Source organism: Populus alba, chromosome 15 (genome assembly GCF_005239225.2).
Source record: "Populus alba chromosome 15, ASM523922v2, whole genome shotgun sequence".
Classification (NCBI taxonomy): Eukaryota; Viridiplantae; Streptophyta; class Magnoliopsida; order Malpighiales; family Salicaceae; genus Populus; species Populus alba.
Window position 1 is genome coordinate 1908834 of NC_133298.1, and position 21649 is coordinate 1930482.

Here is a 21649-nt window from a genome sequence, read left to right on the forward strand (position 1 = left end):
CCTGATCAAATCTATCTCTATCCAAAATTAATCTGATTTGATCATCTACTTAATCTGGTTTGTCATAAACAATAACTTGATTTAACTAATCAAAATCTTATTTTTTTTTTAAATATTATTATTTTAATATATAAATTAAAATAATATCGTTATGATAAAATTAAATTGACCCTTTCATTTTATAACTTGTATAACGGTTTTCAGTACAATGCATTAATGTGTTGCTAATAATCTTTATATGCTTTGGGGAGCCAGGGTGGGTATGGTTGGTGGTGTGGTTGGGAGATGCAGATAAGATAAACATACATGATTGAGGGAGGTTGTTCTGAAAAGAAAAAGGCACACACCTATATTTGTTAATGAAGGTGGCCAGCAAACTTTATTTGAGTCCATGTGAAGCCCTAATAGTCCAAAGCTGAGTTCAATGATTGGACCAAATCATGTTCCCTCTTTCTTTTCTTTCTTTTTTCTCTTGTAGATGACAATTGTTTTTTTTTTTTTTTGTTTTCAATTGAATGCATAGAAAAATATTGCCATGGAGCTTATATGGCTGGGTTAGGCTAGCCCAGCATATAGTTTTCTTTCCTCTAGAGTTTTAGCCTAACTCAAAATGAGGCTGGTTGCAGGCCCATGCTATCTACTACCGTTGCATTTGCTGCTGACAAATCTGTATCCAATATTTTCTTTGCTGTGCTAATTCTCTCTCTCTCTCTCTCTCTCTCTCTCTCTATATATATTATATATATATATATATATATATATATATATATATATATCACTTTATGTATATTTGAACCTAGCTCTTATAAAGGGGTGTTTTTAAGATTATCCGAGATGGGGATTTAAGCTCATTCGAAAGTTTTTTTTTTCTTCTTGAAACTGGGAAAAAAAAAAAAAAAACTAAATGAGAAAACGCACGAAGACAGAAAAACTAACATCAAATATCATATTGTTGAAACATCAAAATTATAAAACTTCTTCTTCATTAAAAGAAATTATGAAACGACACACTCATAAAACAAAAACAACTTTGAACTTGCAATAAGAAAAAAAAAAAACTCAACTTTGAAGGAAACTCGTACAAGAGACACAATTTTGAAGTAATAATATGACATGGGAGACTTGACAGATTCTTCCACGAGAAACTAACGAACCATGTCATGCCCATTTCGCCATGAGAGACATGCCACCAGCTCCCAAAAGTACAGCCATGTAAGACTTAACCTGGAGCTTAATGCTACCCTGCAATTTCGGACCCATAAAATCGGCAGCTAGAAGATCAACCAATGCCATGTAAATCAAGAGTCCAGCAGATGACGCGTTGAGCAAACCAACAGTGATCAAAGCATTAGGACTGTTTTCCTTGTACATTTTGGACAGTGCAATGCCAAGTGCAATTCCGAAAGGAGTTGTTACTGCGAAGAAAAATGCCATGACTGCCTTCTTTAAGGGCTTGTACTCAGCCTATTCAAATGAACGCAAAAAATATATGTTATGTCAATAAAATATCATTGACTGTGATTGTGAACGTGAATTATAAGAGTTTATAGATGTTTATTGGGTTTTTTTTTAAACAATTACCTGGAGAATGCAACCACCAAGACCCATTCCTTCAAACATTTGATGGAAGCAAAGAGCAGCTACAAGGCCCTTAATTGTACAAGTGTTGCTTGAGGCTCCAAGAGAGAGGCCTATCACAACTGAATGCACAATGATGCCCAATTCTAATACCTGCAACCAGCCACGCCTGTGTATCTTAGTTCAAAACCTATAATAATTGCCTAGCCAGTCTGTGAACGGGGTCAATTCCAACAATCTACAGTTAAAATAATAAAAGTCTTGCCCAATTATCTTCTTTTTTATATGTTTAAGCTAAGAAATCTGTGAGAATATTAAAATCTTGATTACAAGAAATCTGGATTAAAAAAGTAAATGGCTAAGAATTCATGATAGCAGCTTGTGAAGTTAAGAAGAAAAGAAAGGAAGTTATTAGAAAACATGCTAATTCTTCAAATATATTTTGAATTACCTTCTGTATTGTTACATATGTGTGTTTGCGTTTTTTTTTTTTTGAAGTAAAGAATTCAAGGTAATATGATACAATAATTTTGATGAATTTTACACAAACAACCCAGTAAGCTTTCATGTTTTAGTGACTCCAATTGTTTAATGAGCCTTCCGATAACCAAAAAAGAAAAAAGAAAAAAAAAAATGAGGAATATAAAAAACTATAACATACCTTCCAGCCATTAAAATTAATAATGGCCCTATTTTAACCATATTGAAAAAGTTACGGAAGCCATTTGTTATATACAAATTAATTCAACAATATCACTTTAACACTAAAACAAAAGAAACATGTTATTAATACAATAATTTATTTTCATTAAAAATAAGTATACGAATGATCTCTCTTTTTTCCCCATGATCTCACTTGACTTTATAATTAATTTGCATATTTATGAAACCAAATTGTTCCATTTTGAAGAGAGTTTGAAGGGGGAAAAATTGCAAACATGAAAAATAAAGGACCCAATTGAAAATTGTCTGAAACTTCATGGACCCAGTTGACTAATACCTTAGGGGTTAATTTTGTGATCCCCTACTTGTTAGTATTCAATTTAGAATCATATGATTGAAGAATAAACAAAGTCATGAAATCTAACCATGGCAATAACCCGGTACCGAAGCAATTGTTTTGCACCACTAGCAAGTTTGTCCTCGTAATGGTGTCCATGGCCATGGAAATGTCCAACGTTAGAAGCCATCTCTTGATCTGGTTCAGCACCATGAGTAACGCTCTCAGGGTTAACTCCAACGTTAGACTTCTTGCTATATACACTTGTGGCCAACGAGTCCACCATTAGTGTCACTATGGCAGATAACATTGCTAGAAACCCAGTAAAAGGGAACTTGTGCCATGGATTTTCTGGCAAACAACTTGAAGATAACATATCAAAAGAATCTGGTAACACATGCATGAACGCAGTTGCAAGAATGATACCAGCAGCAAAGGCTTTAACAATCACAAAAAGGCTTTTATCTGGGTGTAAAGCAGGGATTGAACGTGTAAAAAGAGGTGCACTTACACCTATCATGCTAGTAACCAAGATAGAGACTATGGCTATTATCTTCAGGGTTAAAGCTCTAGCTTTGTCATTGCAAGAGCTTGTTTCTTCTTCACATCCCTCTTTTACTACCGATTCAGCTTGAAGTGTTAAGAACGAAAGGATAATGAAGAAGATGGAAATGATTGAGAGCTTTGGATTTGAAGTAGCCATTGATGATGATGGTTCTCTAGCTATATTTCTTAGTAGTTGGTGATTGAAAGATTTTGTGTTGCACTTATCGGTGCATGTTGTCTCCTTATATATAAATTTGTCTGCATCATTACTGTTTATCTCAAATGTTAAAATAGTAATGGCATGCTCTATGCATTTATGGTCGCATGGTATACTAGGACAAAATATTGCCGGCTTGCATGATCAAGCCAAACATAGTTAATCTCACTAGGGTTCAATATATTGATCTAATGTCAACAAAGGAAAGAAAACAAGAACAAGGGTTTTTTTTGGAGACTAACAATAGATTAAGACACTGATGTTTAATAATACAAGAATTTTTCGTTCTTGATTGCTTGTATGGAACTTTTAGATTTAACTTATTTTGATAAGAAAATACTAATAGATATTAATGAATGAATATGAAATATCCATGCTAGAAATCTAATATAAAATAATTATTTATATCCAATTCAAAACTTGATAATTATAGATTTTGAATATGTTAATCCAACTCGATTAAGTTTAAATATCCTGATACTAATTTTTTTTTATGTATCATTCAGTATAAATGTAATTTTATCAAAAATTTAAAAATTATTATTAATTTTCAAATCAGGTTCGGGACGAGTTGAATAATATCTATACCTAACCTGAAACCAGCCTATCATCTTATATTTAACTCAAATCAAAACTATTTATAAAATTTACTATTTATTTAGATTGGGCCAGCATTTATCAGCTATGGATAAATTATTTAAATGATTAATTGAGGGGTAAGGCATTGGATTCATCATTATTTAAAACGAAAAAACCAGTTGAGTGTGATCTTTCGTGACTGTGACTAGATGTATTTAATCTGTAAATAAAATCCAGATAATATTGGTTGAAGGGTCACTGACTATTATAGAATGTAATTATATAGGAAATATTGTAGTCATATTCTTATGTGGTAATCTCCACCTTTACTATTGTATATTGCCCTACTCATATATATAGAAAGGGTTGGCTAACCTATTAGGTTAAGCCTCCTAATTATTTCTCAACTCTGACTAAGTACTTGCAATTATTGTCTGAATCCAAATGAAATAATCTCCTTCCAGATATATTTATATATAAAAGTCAACTGAAAACATAACATGGTGACGAATATTAGCCCGTACATAAACATTTGATTCAGTCATGAATAGAATGTTTATGTAGTATGCACGGCTAATATTCATCACCATGTTATGTTCTCAGTTGACTTCAACGGCCACTCTCCTGTTTCCCATAAAATGGCAGTAGATTATCAAGTCACGAGCCAGCACGTGTATGTAGTTGGAGGGCTTGCGTCCAAAAACCCCATGAGTGGATGCATTTTGCCATTTGATTACAGGTGAGTGTGTGATCCTCGTGGTTTCTCCTGTGTTAATTGTGAGCCAAATTGCCAATTAACCAATGTAAGAACAAAAGCTAGCCCTTTTGATTGTTTTTTTATCATTTTTTTTTAATCCATCAATTTATATGGCCTCCTTAAACCCTGCTGGAAATTAAACTAGTTAATTTCATTAATGTAAAAACTGAGCTGGAAAAGAAATACGATGACCACTGTAGAAAACAAAAACAATTTCTCCCTCCTTCAGAAGTAAAGATCTCCCTACAAGATATGCCAAATTGCCAATTAACCAAGGTAAAAATGTTCGATCAGTCACACAGGAAGACGACACTAAGCCAAATCAGCCATTAATTTGAAAACTGCAAATTGCTCGATTATCCATCCTACCATACGGCAATACCCACACCGCACACATTGTTCAAGCATTGACAATGTTCTTGGATGATGGTGGTGTCGTCTCTCGTTAAAGAACTGAACTAGTCCTTTTCATGCCGTCATTTTATCAGAAATCATAATATTCTAGTTAGGGCTTGGTTACTCAAAACAATGTTATAATTGTACGGTTTCTTTTTAAAAGGGTTGAAACTTGATATAATACCCATGTTTTCGGTGGGTGGAGCCAGAATTTTTTAAATAAAGAGCATAAATTATTAACAAATATTATATTATGTAGACATGTATTAAAAATCAATTCGAAAACCAAATTTACTAACTCATATAAAGCCCAAAATTAATTTAAAAATATTTTATTATAAAATTTTTTTTTAGTTTTCATAATAACAAAATTCAGTTGAGTTACATAATAATTGTAAATCTTTCATATGAAATTCATAGTAAAATACACATCAATTCATCAAAAATTCATTTCACTCCCTATTACCATGTAGCTGTTTTGTACATAATACTATGGATATGATGCACTAATTAAAATCAGGATTGCACACACGTGTTAATTCTTCTCCAGCAAAAATACAAATTGTTTGATGAAAACAAAAAAAGGAAAAAAAAAAACAAATTAAAATATAAATTATTTAATTTCATCTGTCTTGATTATTTTATAGGAAGGCACAAGGAAATTAACATCATAAAAATGACCAATCTCAAGCTCAAACAATTTTAATTCTTCAAATATCAATCTTTACCTTGCTAACAACAATTTGAGAATGTTTGACTGTTGTATCCCATGAAAACGTATAGTTCTATATCGTAACCAATTCAATTGCAAATGATATAATCTTAAATTATTCAAAACAATCAAAATCGATGTCTATTGTTCAAAATCTTCCAATCTAATCCACTACCATTTATCTTTAATTGACTCTAAATTATTATAAATCCTAAATTTTTAAATAACTAATTATTAAAGAATAAAAAACTAAAATTAAATAATAAAACAAATTTAAAAAATAATTTTTTTTTACCTAAATTGCCTAACTGGACGTGAAAAAAAAAAAATTGTATAAGAAAGAGAGCAGCTAAAAATAAAAAAGAGTAGAAAAGCTCTTGAATAGTTAGCAGAAAAAAAAAAAGAAAGGGGGAAAGTTGGGGAAATGAAAAATGAGCTGGGTTGCTGCACATATATTAATATATATATTATTTATTATATTAAGACACAAGTCAACAATAACATTAATTATATATCAACCCTCACCATATTATTATATTAATATTTTAATATAAAAAATATTTTAAAAAAAAAACTAAAGGGCAATTGCCCCCTTTTGCTCCCATGTGGCTCCATATCCTGCATTTTTGGAGCATGTATTTGGGATGGCAAGGATCGGACAAGAATTGGGTTGGTGATGAAATCATTTCTACATGTTGTTATCTAATTTTTGACCTATTTTTTGGATAAAATTTTTGAAAAAATTCAAAAATAAGCAAAAAAAAAACAAAATCCAAAAAATTATATTTTTAATATATTTGCCATCGTTTTTAGCATTTTTCAACGTCATTTAAAAAAAATTATATTTTCAAAAGGTTTTTGGAATGCGTTCGACTTTTCACGCGTCATTTTTAAAATCATTGATTTTTCTCATTGAGTATTGCTTCGTTTTAAAAAAATACAAAAAAATTAAGAAAAATCAAAATTTTACAAAAAAAAAAAGTTGAGGGACCAATTTTGAAGCCCAAGCAACATTTTACCTATAAATATAGGTCCAAAACTCAAAGAAAAGGAAGGGGGCAATTTTGAGATTTGGGGGGGAGAAAAAAAGCAGAGAGAGAAAAACCCTAAAAAAAGACCTAACTCTTTCTTCTCCGGTAGCCGCTGAAACCCCCTCTCTCCATCTCACTTTCTTCTCCCTCACCCGGAGCCATCATCAGCCCTCCCCCTTCATCACCATTTTCTTTCCTTAGCCGCTAGCCATCAACAACTGCTCACTCACCCCTCACCCACAACGAATCAGAACCAGCCAACCTCCCCCTTTCTTTGGAAACCAAACTGCCACCTCCCTTAGCCTTTTCCCCCGATCTATCCTTCCTTCTCTTGTGAACCAGCCAGCCACCACACCCTTCCCCTCAGCAGCGTCTTATTCTTCTTCGGTCTCCTCAACACTCTCCTCTCGCCAGCTAGCCTAATAGATGACAGCAGCAAGACCCACGGACAACGACAACAAGCGATCTCCTTAACTGCCAACCAGCCAGCTCGCGCAGACCTGATCAGAGACTCCCGTAATAGCCCGAGCAAAGCGGCGACACTAGCTGCTTCGGCCCCAACAATGCCACCCCCTCTCGGCCGTCACATCTTCTAGCTGCCAGATCAGCCACCGTGGAGTAACCCTCGTTCACAGAAGATCCAAAGCAAAGGGCTCTCCTTCACAACAAAACCATCTCCAGAGGAGAAGAAAAATGGAACCAAAAGCATATTTGTAAAAATAAAGAAGTAAAATCAACTGACTTGTGCCTTTTCTTCTTGTGCAGGTGACGGTGGGTGTCACCGCCGACGAGGAAAGGAAGAGGGGAGAAGGCACTCCAGATCCCCCCACTGCCTGGATCTTCTTGCGCCGGTGCGTGAACCCACGCGCCTCTAGTGACGGTGGCATGTCGGGAGAGTGCCGCCACTGTTCCTGCGGGTGCAGAAGGCCTTTTCTGCAATTCCTAGAGTTTTAAGGGCTATTTTTGTAAATTTTAAATTGATTAATCTAATTTTTGTTTAGTTGTTTTGAATTTGTATTTTGAAGTGTGGATGTAAAAAAGGAAAAGAAAAGAAAGAGAAAATAATAATAGAAAAAGAGATGTGTGCGTGTTTGTATTTTTTTTATGTATGTTATTGAATCAAAAAGGACAAAAAAAATGAATATAATATTTTAATTTATATGCACAAATATCTAAAGGACAAATAAAATCATGTTGTATTTTCCACGAAAATATAAGAACATGTTTCTACATATATTCTGAGACTTAATAACTGATTTATTAAAGCCTTAGAATTTGGCTAAAATTTTGTTTTTTAAAATCACATCAAGTTCACGAAGCTTGAAAGTGAATGTGTGGTTTGTATTTTGTTTATGAATATTTTTTTTATGATAAAATTGCAAGAATAAAGAAGAATTTAAAATTTTGATTTGCTCACGGATAAAGAATTATAAGCTTACACGTAAGTTGTATTTCTAAAATTCGATGAAAGAACAGAATTTTTAAAACTTATTTAACATATCAAGTCCACGAAGCAGCTTACCTCAGGTAGGGTGCGTTAGAGGTGTTAATACCTTCCCAAACCACAACCAGTCATTTACCTGTGAATCTCTGACAAGACCAGCACCCGAGTTTCCTAGTAGCCCTCAATTAAATACTAGGTGGCAACTCCCAACGAATCAAAGCAAACAAAAAATGAAAAATCACCAGCCCGATGCCGTGCAGATTTTAACGTGCGACACTATCTACGGATTGTACTTCACAATTCGTGTGTGTGTGTGTGTGTCTATATATATATATATATATATTAGAAGTCAATATTTGAGCCTCGTAATTTAAGGTGTATTTTTTAAAATATATTATAATTTTAATAAACCAATAATCATAAGTTTAAATTTTATATTTTAATTTAATAAAATTAAATACTATTGAATCTATACAAAATTTTAAATTCAAAGAATTAAGAACTTAATTTTTTGGGTGGAAAAGATTATTTTACAAGATTCATTAAAAACATTAATAATATATACCAAGGGGTCCTTGATGATAGCATTTCTCATAATTCATTTTTGGATTATTTCCAAATTCATTTTATTTTCAACGTCGAAGAAGAAGAAGAAGAAGAAAAAAACTAAACTGAAACATTGTCGTTTTGAACAGCATTGTTCTCCTTCTTCCCCTACACATGCAAAAGCAGGGGAAGAAGAGATTTCCCCCCTGCATTTTCTCGCTCCCCCTCTCTTTCACTTGTCCAAACCATGACAAAACCCACGCCCCTCACCTGCCAAGACCAGAATGAAGAGGGGATAAGCCCTGCGGGCGACCCTAAAGTGGCTGTCAGTGGCCGCTCAGGCCAATTTTCCCTTGTGCCACGACTAGATAGGGGTAGTAGCCCTCTCTCCGCTTTTTACTCCTTATAAATACTAGGGGGAGTGAGAATGAGCAAGAAGGGCGGTTGAGAATTATTTGAGCTTCTAGAGAAAAAGAAAAAGAAAAAAAGAAAAAACAGAGGTGGATAGAGAGAAAGAAGAGAGGAAAGGGACGAAGAGAAGAGAGGAAAGAACAAAAATAGAAGAAGAAAACAAAGAATGAGAGGAGAGGAGAGAAGAAGAAGGATCGCCATCTGGAACTAGTTCCCAGTCTCCATCGCAGCAGCAACACCACTGCCAGATAACAAAAGGAGAAGAATAGAAAAGCAGAGTGAAGGAGCAAAGATAACCGAAAGCAGCAGGGGAGACGAAGAAAAAACAAAAACCAACAGCAACCATCATCTGCCATCCCATTCCGACATGGCTAGCACCACTAGCATCCCCATGAAACCACTGCAGAGAGGGAAGAACATTGTTAACAAAGGGAACGAAAAACAGAGGAATAAAACAACACAGTGAAGCAGAGGTGAGAAGAAGAAGAACCACTGTCTTCCACCATAACCGTCCACTGTGACAACAACGCCATCGCCACCAGCAACTGCCCAGTCAGTTTCCATCTTTTACTTCTTCTTCGATCCCCCTCCACTGTTCAATGGGCCGGACAAAGTGCGACCCTCCAAAAATGAGTGGGCCGGGTCCGGCCGAATCCAAAAACAAATTTCAAAAAATATATTTTAAAAAAATTATGATTTTCCTGTGTATTTTACTATCAATTTTACATTATATTGGTTTGTATTTTTATATCATAAAGATACAAATCTGGTATTAAAATATCCAACTTTCTCCAAAATGTTGAATTTTTTTTTTTATAAAAACAAAAAAAATGTATTGCTTTCTTGCATATGGACAAATCTCTCAAAAAAAAAAATCATATCATATTTTTATATATAAAAAATATATGTTTTAGCGTGCATTTTGGCTTTAATAACCACTTTATTAAAGTCATGAGAACCATGCCAACATTTCAAAAATTCCAAAAAAAATATTTTTTTTATTTTAATATTTGGGATTATGAACTTACACGTAAGACGTACTCATAATATTAAAATTAGCTTCTTTAGTTGACATAGAACGATTAGGTTTTTACCCGATGAGATAAGAAACTCCTTATCAAGGAGAACTTTTCTTAAACTGCAGACGTCTCAACAAGTAGAAAACAAAATGAAACCTTAGCATTTATCATACAATAAAACAATGTAGCTTACTTTAGGTAGGATGTATTTGGGGTGCTAATACCTCTCTTTATACAACCAGTCTTCGTACCCGATCTCTTAAACCAATTAAGGTTTCTAGTAACCAAAATACTAGGTGGCGACTTTCATTCCTTCATTCCACTAATAAAAGACATGATTTCCTTGTCTACCCCATATCTTCCAGATAGATACACATAACTTGAAAGTGGGCGCTTTCACCGCAACACTGCACACATGTTGTTGCTACTTAATTTTTTACCAATGTTTTTGATAAATTTTCAGAAAAAACCAAAAAATTGCAAAAAAAAAATGAAACCCCCAAAAATGCATTTTTGATATATTTACATCGTTTTTAACATTTTCAAAGTCATATCAGAAGAATTTAAATTTTTAAAGATATTTTGAACGCGTTAATTTTATAATAACTGATTTTCCTTGTTAAGTCGACGTTGATATTACTCGTTTTTAAAAATAAAAAAAATCAAAAAATCAAAATTGATAAAAAAAAAAAAAAGAGTTGAGGGATTAATGTGACTGTGACCAAGCCATACTTCTCCTGTAAATACCTGTTTATAGTGGAAAAAAAGGGGGAGAAAAATTTAGAGGATGGGGGGAGAAAAATTTAGGGCGGAGGAAATTTTGGAGGGAATTAAAAGAAAAAAACCCTAACCTAAACGGATCTGCACACAAGTCGCTGTTCATGGCCCCTCTGCCAAAAACAAGCCACGGCCGCCCCCTAGCGTTTTTGTAAGGAATTCCGACCGGTGATATTCTGATATTTGCCCATTGGAGGCTAAGCACACTGACACAATATTTAACGTGGTTCGGCAAACCACCTACATCCACGGGAGAAGCCATTTGTTTATATAGGGAGAGAACAAGATTTACAACAATAGAGGAGGAGGAATTATTCCCTCTTTAGCAACTCTCAACCTCACTCTATTTCTCTCTTCTTGGTGCTGCAATGGCAGCCCACTCTCTCCTATATTTCTCACATATTTGGCTCTACTTTCACTCTCATTTTGCTCTCTAATGTATGCCTCTATTTATAGGCATCAATGGCAGCTCCTCTTGCTCCTTTGTCATAAATGGTGGCTGCCAAACTTGCCAAACTTACCAAACTTTGACAATGTCAAGGGGCTGCAAATGTTGCACTAGCAGCCTTCTTTGACTCTCACATGGCAGCCATCTTCTTTGACATAGGCAGCCACATAATTGGCAATATTCCAACAATCACCCCCTTTGCCATTTATGTGGGGCAACTGTCCTCTTGCTTCTTCAGCACATGCTTACATCTTGCAGCTCTTCCAAGCTTACCATTCTGAGAGTGTTCGTGACCAAGTTTACAGGTACTCGCCAAACCTTTCAATCACCAGAGTCAACCAAGCACCCCTTTGCTCACTCCAAAGGATTACTTCAACCAGATGGTTTGTTACATCTCATCTGAAGAGTGTTTAACATTTGTCTCTGGAACAACATTCCCCTTCAAGCATATCAACCATGCTTGGCCCGGAATGATTTATCAAGCCTTACATCAAGGCTTACAACACCCCCTCAAACTGATATTTCCAAGTGCGACAGTCATTGAGTATTTTAATGTGATCACGAGCTCACCACTCTTCCAAGAGTCTACTCATCCAGGAGTTGCGTCTGCCCTCTGTTCCACCTTAGGAACCATGCCTTACTTCTCCATGAGTCTCTCACTCTTAGTCTCAAGAGTTCGGGTAGCTATCCACCTTTACTTATGGGGGCAGCCCATTACAGGTTAATCCATATCAATCTTCATACTCTGAGTATTACAATGCCAACTCCGAGCTCACCACCTTGACAAGAGTCAACTTGTTCCCGGAACCTGCGCATGCCCTCTGCTCATTCATAGCAGTCGCGTCTTAATGCTCCACAAGTCACCCACTTATTGTTCAAGGCAAATTGTCTTCTAGCTCATTGATCTTTAGCATGGGGGCAATATCCATGAAAGTCAATCCTGCATTTGTCTTTATACTCATCATAGCCACTTTATTGGCTATACACTTGTCCACTCATATCTAGCCATCACATCGGCTTTGGGGCGTTCTGAATTGGGGCTTCTATCCTGGCCCTCGCACCTTCTCCTCAGGTGTCTCCGCTCGTCGTCATGTGGCGGTCTAAATCTGGGGCTCCTATCATGGCCCACACACCTTCTTCTGAGGTGTCTTCGCTCGTTATCATGCGACGGTTTGAATTTGGGCTCACATCGTGGCCCACACCTTCCTCTGAGGTGTCTCCGCCCGTTGTCATGCGGCGGTCTGAAATGGGCTCACATTATGGCCCTCACACCATCCATCCGAGGTGTTTCTGCTCGTCATGAGACGGCCTGAACATGGACTTATATCAAGGTCCTCACACCTTTCATCTGAGGTGTCTCCGCCTGTCATCATGAGACGACCTGATCTTGGACTCATATCATGGTCCTCACACCTTCTGTCTAAGGTGTCTTCGTCTGTCGTCATGAGACGGTCTGAACATGGACTCATATCATGGTCCTCACACCTTCTGTCTGAGGTGTCTCCGCCTGTCGTCATGAGACGGTCTGATCTTGGACTCATACCATGGTCCTCACACCTTCTGTCTGAGGTGTCTCCGCCTGTCGTCATGAGACGGTCTGATCTTGGACTCATACCATGGTCCTTACACCTTCTATCTGAGGTGTCTCTGCCTGTCGTCATGGGGCTGTCTGAACCAAGTCTCTAATCTTGGCTTATATCATGGCCCATACACCTTCCTCTGAGGTGTCTTCGCCCATTGTCTTGGGCGACCTAATCTTGGGCTCATTTCATAGCCCTCACACCTTCCATCCGAGGTGTCTCCGCTCATCGTGGAGCGATCTCATCCTCCTTCATCTGGGATGACTCCAGTGGCTCCAAGATTCTCTACCACCATGTGGACTTAGGAGAGATCACTGCCACTGATCACATAGAAAGAGAAAGTTGCGGTGCACTCTTCACAGTTTTCCATCTCATTTTCTATGTTTGGAGCTTCTATCCCTTTCTGCTTGATAGCTCCACCCACACCAACTCTCTTTGGTGTCTTCGCCTTTCATCATAGGCGTTCGCACCCCCTCAATTAGGTGCTTCTGCAACAGCTCATCTTTTCATCCTTGCATGCACTGGAAAGGTCCTCGCTTGTTACCTTCATCAAGAGCACAAGAGACTTCTTGTTGTACAACTTTTTCACACAGTCTCTGCTCTGAGCTTCATCTGAGAACTCTTCTTCTCCTTGCACCTATTGTCTCATTACAATAGCTCGTTGGATCCTACGGGTACTCCTGCACAATCTCCGTGTGCTCTCGTGCAATTCCGGTTCTCCAAATTTCTCCCTATTCTTTGCTTTTATGTTTGACAGCAGCTCATCCTGTCACAACATTTATCCAAGTCAAAATAGGGTGCCAATCTTTATCCCCTTGCTGTATTTCTCTTCCATTATCAGGGTCTTCATTAATTCTCCCTTCGAGAAATCACAGTCACCGAATCTAACTTCTTTGGAGAAATCACCACTCCATCAGATCCTTGAACATATGGAACCCAACTGTTCCTTTATGCCGTCATCGTGCTAGTCTTCAATAGTTTCATTACAAATTGTTACATATACAAAAATAGTACTGTGTGAATGATCCTTCAACTAAGCAAGTTCCCAGGAAAGATTTGGAGGGGTCACACTGGTCCCGTTTAAAACTCAATCTCCTAGACAGAACTTCTTAGAACGTATCTATCCACCGTACTGCCTTTTTGTATATATAACCATTTGCTAGCTTTGTTGCGGCTTTCCTTTACAAGTGATCTGGGATATCCCGGTTTTATACCTGATTTCTCAACATCTGGCGAGACTACCAGTGCTTAGATTCGTCAAGATTGGTCTTCATCAGTTTCTACTCTCCACCTCAAATCGTCCACATGATCGGGTGTCTAGAGTGTCCCAATTTTGCCTTCCATCAAGGCAATTAAATTTTCCCACTTAATAGTTTAGCACACATAATTGGGCAAATGTGTGTACCTTCTTCTTCTTCATCTCCATCGACCACCATGATGACCTTCAGATGCCTCCTGATCGGGCAATCTCTCTTTAATAATTCACCACCACCATTTTTGGTCTTGAATCTCAATGATCGGACCATACCATTGCATCCGGAATGATCAAATTAGCTGGAAACATGTCTTGAATCGTCCAAATCGCACATCAGACGGCTACAATTTGATCAAAACAATTCTGGCCTAATTAACGGCTCAGATTCAATCTCAGATCCGGTTGCATGTAGGATCCGCTACACTGGATCCTATCCCTCGGCTCGCGGCTCGGCTCAGCTCCAATTCGGCTCGGCTCAACTCAGCCCGGCTTGGCTCGGCTCGCGGCTGATGACGTGGTAGGTGGGCCCCTTATGCTGACATGTCCGTTGACTAGTCAATGCTTTTACTGACTGTGTATGCTGATGTCATCCTTGCATTACGCTGATGTCATCCTTTGCATGGCATGTCACTGTTCATGCCTATTGTTCACATGGGTCGGGTCAACTCATCCGGGTGAAGAAGACGCGTGGCACACATGGGGCGCGTGGGCAGACACCTTGCCGGAGAGTGATAGAGAGTGCGGCCATGTCCGACGTCCGATTTTGACGCGGTTTTCACCAGTGGCTTCGTCTCTTTTTCCTCTACACAGTGGGATGGTCAAAACACCATTTTGACAACTTTCATTTTTGAGCAAAAAATCAAACACCACTTAAACTATATGCTCTGATACCAATTGTAGGGAATTCCGACCGGTGATATTCTGATATTTGCCCATTGGAGGCTAAGCAAACTGACATAATATTTAACGTGGTTCAGCAAACCGCCTACATCCACAGGAGAAGCCATTTGTTTATATAGGGAGATAACAAGATTTACAACAATAGAGGAGGAGGAATTATTCCCTCTTTAGCAACTCTCAACCTCACTCTATTTCTCTCTTCTTGGTGCTGCAATGGCAGCCCACTCTCTCCTATATTTCTCACATATTTGGCTTTACTTTCACTCTCATTTTGCTCTCTAATGTATGCCTCTATTTATAGGCATCAATGGCAGCTCCTCTTGCTCCTTTGTCATAAATGGTGGCTGTCAAACTTACCAAACTTTGACAATGTCAAGGGGCTGCAAATGCTGCACCAGCAGCCTTCTTTGACTCTCACATGGCAGCCATCTTCTTTGACATAGGCAGCCACATAATTGGCAATATTCCAACAGTTTTGCCCTTTTGGCTTCCTCTTGCCCCATTGTCCTCGTTGTTACACACAAGCCGCCACCTTTCTCCCCCTTTGGCCTTAGCAAAAGAGAACCAGAGAGGGCCAAAGGGCCATGACACATCTTCCAGTCTCAGCCGCACACCCTCCCCAAAGAGGAGAGCTGCCGCCTCCCTCCCTTGAGGCCAAAGACATACCAGAGTTGCCACACCAACACCCATCATTCTCTCCTCTCTTAGCCCCCATAGACTAACCTCCCCTGTACATCGGCCTCCACAGTCTCCCTTTCTCAGCTCTTCCAAAACCAAAGGCCGACTGTGGCCCCCTTGCCCTCTATCAAAAAAAGCCAGCCAGCCACCCCTTTCCCTTTGTAAAAAAAGACAGAAGCTTTCCTCGTCTAGCCACAACACCATCAGGCCACCACTAGGCCTCTCTTCCCCAATCTGTCTTCCTCTTTTCTTCCTATCCTGACAAAACCCAAACCCAAATCGACCGAACCAGGTCCTCGTCTCCCACCATTGCCAAATCTAGAAAACAGAACAAGAAAAAATCTCTAAAATTTAATTAAAACCACCTGTTGTTTGTGTTGTTTTTATCTTCTGTTTAAGGTGACAATCAATCTCCACCGGTGGAGAAGATTTGAAGGAGAGAGAAGGCCGAACTGTAAGGCAGCCAGATCTCTCTTTTTGAGAAGTGGTAGAAATCATCGCCGATGTAGGAGTAAAGAGGAGATTGTGGGGCTGCAGATCCAACAGCCCACGCCTCAACAGTAGCAGCGGCGCATGGGTTCACACGCCGTAGTGGTAGTGGCGAGTGGAGACTATTCAGGCAATCAAAGGCTTCACAGCACTGTTCTTGTGACTTGGGGCTTTCGAAGATGTTCATTATTTTAGTTCAGGACTTTTTTTTATAGTAAAATTTAAATTTTTTAATGTGTTATTTGTATTGTGTTTGAACATTGATTATTTTGTAATATTTAGTCATTGGTGTGTGAGTATATTACAGTATAAAAAAGGGTGGGTTTGTGTTTTTTTATTTATGTTATTCAATTTAAAAAAAAAAAAAAAAGAATTTAATGTTTTAATTAGTTGAAGGATAAATAAAATTATGTTGTATTTTTTGTTAAAATATAAAAACAAGTTTTTTATATATATTTTTTGGGATTTATTAACTGATTTATTAAAATTTTAAGATTTTGATTAATGTTTTATTTTTTATAATCACGTTACTGTGTTTTTAAAAGTGTGTTTTAAAGGTGTTAATATTTTTTATAGTGATCAGTTTTTTATCTTTGAATTTCTAACAACAACTAGTATATTTGATTTTCTAGTAATCTTTAATCTATTAGGAATTTTTAATCAAATACCAGGTAATGATTTTTAAATCAAGTAAATAAAGAAAAATTACCATGGACATGGGACATGTGCGATAACATTTTTGCAAAATAAAATAATTTGTAACCACTAGATTGATCATGGCACTAATCATGCTTGTTGGGAATTGAAAAGGTCCATGGTTGTTGGGAATTAAAAAGGTATCAATCTATATCATGGGTTGGAAATTCCTAATTACATATCCTTTTAAAACTGTTTACACAAGTTATTATGTCACATTAAAGAAAAAGGATTGTCATCACTTTGAGCTTTCACAGGCTGTGGAATAACATAAAGTTATTAATTTTAGTTTATATGCCTATTAATTTTAGAGCTCATAGGATTAGTCAAAAAATATATAAACTAGGATATTATATAAACTAGGATACCATGGTAATCAGAAACAAAAAAAACTTTGAACTTGCAATAAGAAAAAGAAAAAAAAAACCCAACTTCGAAGGAAACTCGTACAAGAGACAATTTTGAAGTAATAATATGACATGGGAGACTTGGCAGATTCTTCCACGAGAAACTAACGAACCATGTCATGCCCATTTCGCCATGAGAGACATGCCACCAGCTCCCAAAAGTACAGCCATACAAGACTTAACCTGGAGCTTAATGCTACCCTGCAATTTCGGACCCATAAAATCGGCAGCTAGAAGATCAACCAATGCCATGTAAATCAAGAGTCCAGCAGATGACGCGTTGAGCAAACCAACAGTGATCAAAGCATTAGGACTGTTTTCCTTGTACATTTTGGACAGTGCAATGCCAAGTGCAATTCCGAAAGGAGTTGTTACTGCGAAGAAAAATGCCATGACTGCCTTCTTTAAGGGCTTGTACTCAGCCTATTCAAATGAACACAAAAAATATATGTTATGTCAATAAAATATCATTGACTGTGATTGTGAACGTGAATTATAAGAGTTTATAGATGTTTATTGGGTTTTTTTTTTTTTAAAAAACAATTACCTGGAGAATGCAACCACCAAGACCCATTCCTTCAAACATTTGATGGAAGCAAAGAGCAGCTACAAGGCCCTTAATTGTACAAGTGTTGCTTGAGGCTCCAAGAGAGAGGCCTATCACAACTGAATGCACAATGATGCCCAATTCTAATACCTGCAACCAGCCATGCCTGTGTATGTTAGTTCAAAACCTATAATAATTGCCTAGCCAGCCTGTGAACGGGGTCAATTCCAGTCTGTGAACCCAGTAGCTTTCGAGTTTTAGTGACTCTAATTTATTTAATTATCTTGTAATGGAAGATGACCTTCCGATGAACAAAAAACGAATAAAGAAAAAAAATGATTATTATAGAATCCTATTCTATATGATGAATATAAAAAACTATGACCTACCTTTCCAGCCATTAAAATTTATAATGGCCCTATTTTTAACCAAATGAAAAGCTACGGAAGCCATTTGTTATATACAAATTAATTCAACAATATCACTTTAACACCAAAACAAAAGAAACATGTTATTAATAAAATAATTTATTTTCATTAAAAATAAGTATACGAATGATCTCTCTTTTTTCCCCATGATCTCACTTGACTTTATAATTAATCTCCATATTTATGAAACCAAATCGTTCCATTTTGAAGAGAGTTTGAAGGGGGAAAAAGGACCCAATTGAAAATTGTCTGAAACTTCATGGACCCAATTGACTAATACCTTAGGGGTTAATTTTGTGATTCCCTACTTGTTAGTATTCAATTTAGAAGCATATGATTGAAGAATAAACAAAGTCATGAACTCTAACCATGGCAATAACCCGGTACCGAAGCAATTGTTTTGCACCACCAGCAAGTTTGGGCTCATAATGGTGTCCATGTCCATGGCCATGGAAATGTCCAACGTTAGAAGCCATCTCTTGATCTGGTTCAGCACCATGAGTAACGCTCTCAGGGTCAACTCCAACGTTAGACTTCTTGCTATATACACTTGTGGCCAATGAGTCCACCATTAGTGTCACTATGGCAGATAACATTGCTAGAAACCCAGTAAAAGGGAACTTGTGCCATGGATTTTCCGGCAAACAACTTGAAGATAACATATCAAAAGAATCTGGTAACACATGCATGAACCCAGTTGCAAGAATGATACCAGCAGCAAAGGCTTTAACAATCACAAAAAGGCTTTTATCTGGGTGTAAAGCAGGGATTGAACGTGTAAAAAGAGGTGCACTTACCCCTATCATGCTAGTAACCAAGATAGAGACTATGGCTATTATCTTTAGGGTTAAAGCTTTAGCTTTGTCATTGCAAGAGCTTGTTTCTTCTTCACATCCCTCTTTTACCGATTCAGCTTGAAGTGTTAAGAATGAAAGGATAATGAAGAAGACGGAAATGATTGAGAGCTTTGGATTTGAAGTAGCCATTGATGATGATGGTTCTCTAGCTGTATTTCTTAGTAGTTGCTAATTGAAAGATTTTGTGTTGCACTTATCGGTGCATGTTGTCTCCTTATATATAAATTTGTCTGCATCATTATTGTTCATCTCAAATGTTAAAATTGTAATTATGGCATGTTCTATGCGTATATGGTTGCATAATGTACTAGGAAAAAATATTGCCGACTTTTGCTTGAAGCCAAGAATTGTTAATTTTCACTAGGGTTCTATATATATATATATATATATATATATTGATTGAATTTATCTGGACTCATCTCTAATGTCAACAAAGGTCAGAAAACAAGAACATGGGTATTTTTAGAGACTAACAATAAAGACACTAATGTTTAATGATACAAGAATTTGTCATTCTTCATTGCTTGTATGGAAATTTTAGATATACTTCTTTTGATAAGAATATTAGAAAAATGTACTAAAAGTTAGGAAAATTTTAATTTGTGTTCATTACCATGGATTTGAATCAAGTTTTGCACTATTTTATTAGAACTCTAATATAAAATAACTATTTATATTCAATTCAAAAGTCTATAAGTATGTATTTTGAAAACACAAATTTAACTCGATTAAGTTTCAAGTATCTCAACTCTATTTTTTTTTATGTATTACTCTATATAATTAAATATAATTTTATCAAAAGTTTATGGTTTCAGAATAACTAGAGTAGTATTTATAATTAATCTAAAACTCAACTTATTAGTGAAACTTGATCCAAAATTTACCATTTATTTTGAACGGGCTAGCATTTAATTATCGGGCATGGATGAAATTAACATCTCTAATTTTAATGTTTATCTTTTTATTTTTTCTTATAAAATAAAATTTAAATGATTAATTGAGGCGTAAGACATTGGATTCATCATTATTTAAAACGAAAAAACAAGTTGAGTGTGATCTTCGTGACTATGACTAGATGTATTTAATCTGTAAATGAAAACCAGAAAATATTGGTTGAAGGGTCACTAACTAAGTACTTGCACTTATTGCCTTAATTAATCCAAATGAATTGGTCTCCTTCCAGATATATATAAAATTAGTCGTGGAATCAAGAAGTAATTAAAACAAGTGATGTATATTGTACGGGCTAATATTCGTCACCATGTCGTGTCTTGAGTTGACTTCAAAAGGAACAAGCATATAGTACGGGCTAATATTTGTCACCATTTTGTGTCCTTGACTTCAAAGGGGCATTAACCCCCCCCCCCCCTCTAGCTCTCTTGTTTCCTATAAAATGGCAATAGATTATCAGGACACGAGCCAGCATGTGTATGTAGCAGGAGGGCTTGTGTCCAAATACCTCATGAGTGCATGTATTTCACCATTTGATTACAGGCGAGTGTGTGATCCTCGTGGTTTCTTGTGTTAATTGTGAGTTTAAACCAGATCATATATATATATATATATATATATATATATATATATATATATCTGTGTGTGTCACTACTAGAAAATGTGTGTGTGTCACTACCAGAAAAAATTAATAAATACAAACAGAAATATCGAGGGAATATTTCTGTGGGTAAATTTCCAAGGGATTTTACCGACGAAAATATTTCTCGGTATATACCTAGGGAATTACCGTGGGAAAAAAAAATTAAAACAAAGCAAAAAAAAAAAAAGATGACATGTCATTTTTTACCGACGGAATAAATTCCGTCGGGAAATCCGTTGGTAAACTGTGAACACTGTTCATCATGTCAATTACAAAGGGAATTACCGACGGAATTTTTGGTCGGTATTTTCCAGAGAGCTCTAGAACTGTTCATCTTCCAATTGCACTGTTAATTGTTTTGCTTTACGGATAAAATCACCGACGGATTGAAAATTTGTCGGCATGTTTTGGCAGTTTTCTAAAAAAATTCAATTGATTTAAAATTTTCATTTAAATATTACAGACGGAATCATCGACGGATTGAAAAATCATTGGTAATTTTTGGCGGTTTCTGAAAAAGTTTTACGAAATTGAAAATTTAAATTAAATATTACTGACGAAATTACCGATAGAATAATTAAAAAATATTAATATTCAATTATCCGTCGGTAAATCCGTCGGTAACGCGCTGTAATAAAAAACCTGAATCCGCTTATTTCACAAGAGACAGACTCATTATTTCTTTTTCTTCTACTTCTTCTTCTTCTTCTTCTTCTTCTTCACTATATGTAAAAAACATCAATATCTATTTCTATCT

The 21649-nt window shown here is 36.5% G+C and overlaps 2 protein-coding genes across 2 annotated transcripts; both read right to left on the reverse strand.

Moving 5' to 3' along the window:
* Positions 1-1008: 1008 nt before the first annotated feature.
* Positions 1009-3321, reverse strand: LOC118028339 (fe(2+) transport protein 1-like). The gene is made up of 3 exons (XM_035031897.2): positions 2667-3321; positions 1582-1731; positions 1009-1464 (listed from the first exon to the last, which is right to left on the reverse strand). The coding sequence occupies exons 1-3, from the start codon at positions 3279-3281 to the stop codon at positions 1159-1161; spliced, it is 1071 nt and encodes a 356-aa protein (XP_034887788.1). The 5' UTR covers positions 3282-3321; the 3' UTR covers positions 1009-1158.
* Positions 3322-17476: 14155 nt separating this feature from the next.
* On the reverse strand, positions 17477-19467 carry LOC118028337 (fe(2+) transport protein 1-like). Its single transcript, XM_035031894.1, has 3 exons — positions 18810-19467; positions 18014-18163; positions 17477-17889 (listed from the first exon to the last, which is right to left on the reverse strand). Exons 1-3 carry the CDS (start codon positions 19425-19427, stop codon positions 17584-17586), a joined length of 1074 nt encoding a protein of 357 aa, XP_034887785.1. The 5' UTR covers positions 19428-19467; the 3' UTR covers positions 17477-17583.
* Between the last annotated feature and the right edge of the window lie 2182 nt (positions 19468-21649).

Bases quoted from the DNA above. Each gene is read 5' to 3' on its own strand.
- LOC118028339 (XM_035031897.2), bottom strand. From the start codon at position 3,281: ATGGCTACTTCAAATCCAAAGCTCTCAATCATTTCCATCTTCTTCATT. The intron at 1,732-2,666 runs GTTAGATTTCAT...GGCTGGTTGCAG, and splicing joins GGTACCGGGTTATTGCCATG to GTATTAGAATTGGGCATCAT. The intron at 1,465-1,581 runs GTAATTGTTTAA...TCATTTGAATAG, and splicing joins TTGGTGGTTGCATTCTCCAG to GCTGAGTACAAGCCCTTAAA.
- LOC118028337 (XM_035031894.1), bottom strand. From the start codon at position 19,427: ATGGCTACTTCAAATCCAAAGCTCTCAATCATTTCCGTCTTCTTCATT. The intron at 18,164-18,809 runs GTTAGAGTTCAT...GGCTGGTTGCAG, and splicing joins GGTACCGGGTTATTGCCATG to GTATTAGAATTGGGCATCAT. The intron at 17,890-18,013 runs GTAATTGTTTTT...TCATTTGAATAG, and splicing joins TTGGTGGTTGCATTCTCCAG to GCTGAGTACAAGCCCTTAAA.